This window comes from Nothobranchius furzeri, chromosome 17, assembly GCF_043380555.1.
Source record: "Nothobranchius furzeri strain GRZ-AD chromosome 17, NfurGRZ-RIMD1, whole genome shotgun sequence".
Taxonomy (NCBI): domain Eukaryota; kingdom Metazoa; phylum Chordata; class Actinopteri; order Cyprinodontiformes; family Nothobranchiidae; genus Nothobranchius; species Nothobranchius furzeri.
The window spans coordinates 48,181,634-48,183,797 of record NC_091757.1 but is presented as its reverse complement, the minus strand read 5'-3'; the positions used below and the strand labels follow the sequence as shown (position 1 = coordinate 48,183,797).

General features: G+C 43.8%; 1 protein-coding gene across 2 annotated transcripts in view; it reads left to right on the top strand.

The window, feature by feature from the left end:
* Positions 1-678: 678 nt before the first annotated feature.
* The window catches only part of LOC107394022 (pikachurin), a 39,342-nt gene continuing 37,856 nt past the window's right edge, over positions 679-2,164 (top strand). For both annotated transcript variants that reach the window (XM_015972735.3, XM_015972734.3), the window contains exon 1: positions 679-1,397. In XM_015972735.3, the coding sequence (XP_015828221.3) occupies positions 1,292-1,397 (106 nt within the window). In that variant the 5' untranslated portion in view covers positions 679-1,291. The remainder of the gene's footprint in view (positions 1,398-2,164) is intronic.

The following is a 2,164-nucleotide window of genomic DNA, read 5'->3' as shown; positions in this document are numbered from 1 at the left end:
CTGGACTCCACAAAAACACTCCACTACATACTGTGGAGACCCAGAGACTTGCCGTACCTACATCGAAGCCTGCACTCGTTACCTGGACCTGGCTTTCTCGGAGCATGACAAAGTCTCCTTCATGGTGTCTAATTTGGGTGGTAGCGCCCGCCCTGTGGTTTCTTATGTTCTGTTTGTCCTTGTCTTGTGTTTGTGGTTTGTCCTTTTGTTTTTTGTGCGTCTGGTATCCGCCGTTGGGGGGTTTTCTGTCATGTTCTGTGTGTCCCTCTGTCCCCAGCCTCCTCCAGGTTCTCCTCTTATGCCCCATGATTATTCCCTCCTGCTTTTTTTGGGGGGGCGGGGTGGGTGGGGGGGGGGGTGCTTGCCCGTTGACTGCCCGTTGACTGCCCGTTGACTGCTGGAGATGGGCAATCAGGAGGCGTACACCCTGGTCATAGAGCCAGTCCATCGCAGGGCAACACAGAGACACACAGGACAATCATGCACACACACTCACACCTAAGGACAATTAAGACAGACCAATCAACTAACAGTCATGTTTTTGGACTGTGGGAGGAAGCCGACTACCCGGAGAGAGCCCACGCATGCACAGGGAGAGCATGCAAACGCGCCACTGTGCAGCCGCCTTTGTTTAGAAACATACAAACTTTATTGACCTGCAGAAAAAATGGTTAAGCCAATTTTGGAGAAACCGCCTGAGCTGTAATAAAAAGACACAAATAAGCTGAAAGTAAATGTTTTATTTTTCCAGACAGCACCAACATATCTCTCATTTCTTCAGTATTAATTTTGACAGTGCTCTCGAAGTGGCTCCTCTGTTGCGTCAAGACGTCTCCATCTGTGTCCAGCGCGCGCGCGCGGATTAGACGCGTATTATCCTCTTAGCTCTAAATGGCCCTACGTTCCGTGCATCTCATCTGCTGTCTAAGAAGCGGGACCGAGGCGTGACACCACAGCTCGGATCTTCATGCGTGGAAAATGACAGTGGCAGCCATTCATCCGTGCTGGTGATCGTGAATTACGCGTGGATCGCCGTGAACCCTCTCCTTTGAGCGCGCAGTGTCTTTTCGTGATCCACCCCACTGATCTTGCAGACTGTAATCTCATCTGTGTCAAACCGCAGCTGCCCTTTCCCCTCGGGCACATCACTGGGTGTTTGGATGGCGTTTCTACCCCAACTTTAGATAAAAACAATAGAGAAAACTTGACATCGACTATTTGGCTGGATGCGCGTTTGGATGTGGGCTGAAATGGAGATCTGACCGTATTAAACTTTCAACCAGGGGAAGATATGGATCCAACAAGTAAAGAAAGGCGACTTTTATTCTTCCTTTTCTTTGCTGTTTGTACAACATGCGTTTGTTTTGGTTCAAGAAGGTTAAATAACCGGAGATCTGGTGAGTTAATCCTATAACTGGATTTGCAAAGCTCTTTTTATGATGAGAATGGTTGAGTATAATCAGGCAATTGGTTTAATCTTTTTAGTTTACAGCGTTAAGATAAAACACAGCTCTTTATATTAATTTCTACTGGCAAATCTAAATATAAAAAATGCACTTCAAATTTAAGTTAAGTCACTTCTTATGGAGGAGTACTACTCAGGAAATAACAGAAAAACTTTAAAACCTCCAACTTCTATTTTTCTAAGCTTGCATCAAGTTACCCTAAAAATAAAGCTGTATTTTCTCTCTGCAGCATAAAAAAGTATAAACTAGCCACAAATTTCATTTAGTGATGAGAAACATTTTCAGTAGATTTATTTTAAACGCTAATGAGCATTTTTCCCCAAAAGAATATGATAAAAGTGTATTGGTTGTGTACTCAATTCTGAAAAGGAAGGAAACACTTGGTGAACCAAAGGGAAAAAAGCTTATTTGTCTCAAAACAGGTGGAATTTCAGAACCACCTGGAAGTCTTTTAAACGTCAACATACAAGAAGAAACTAACATTATTGTGTCAGGCTCTGCTTTACTCCAATCATGTGCGGATGAAGACCAGACTTTAGAGAAACTCCTCTTCAAACAGCAGCTGAGAGCTGTGAAGATCAGGATAAAAAGCGTCCCACTGATGGAGTTGGAGGAAACTCAAATTGAGTAGAATTGAACGTTTATTATTTGGTTTTCTGCAACAAAAAAGCAAGAAAAAGGAAAAGCATTTGAATCAA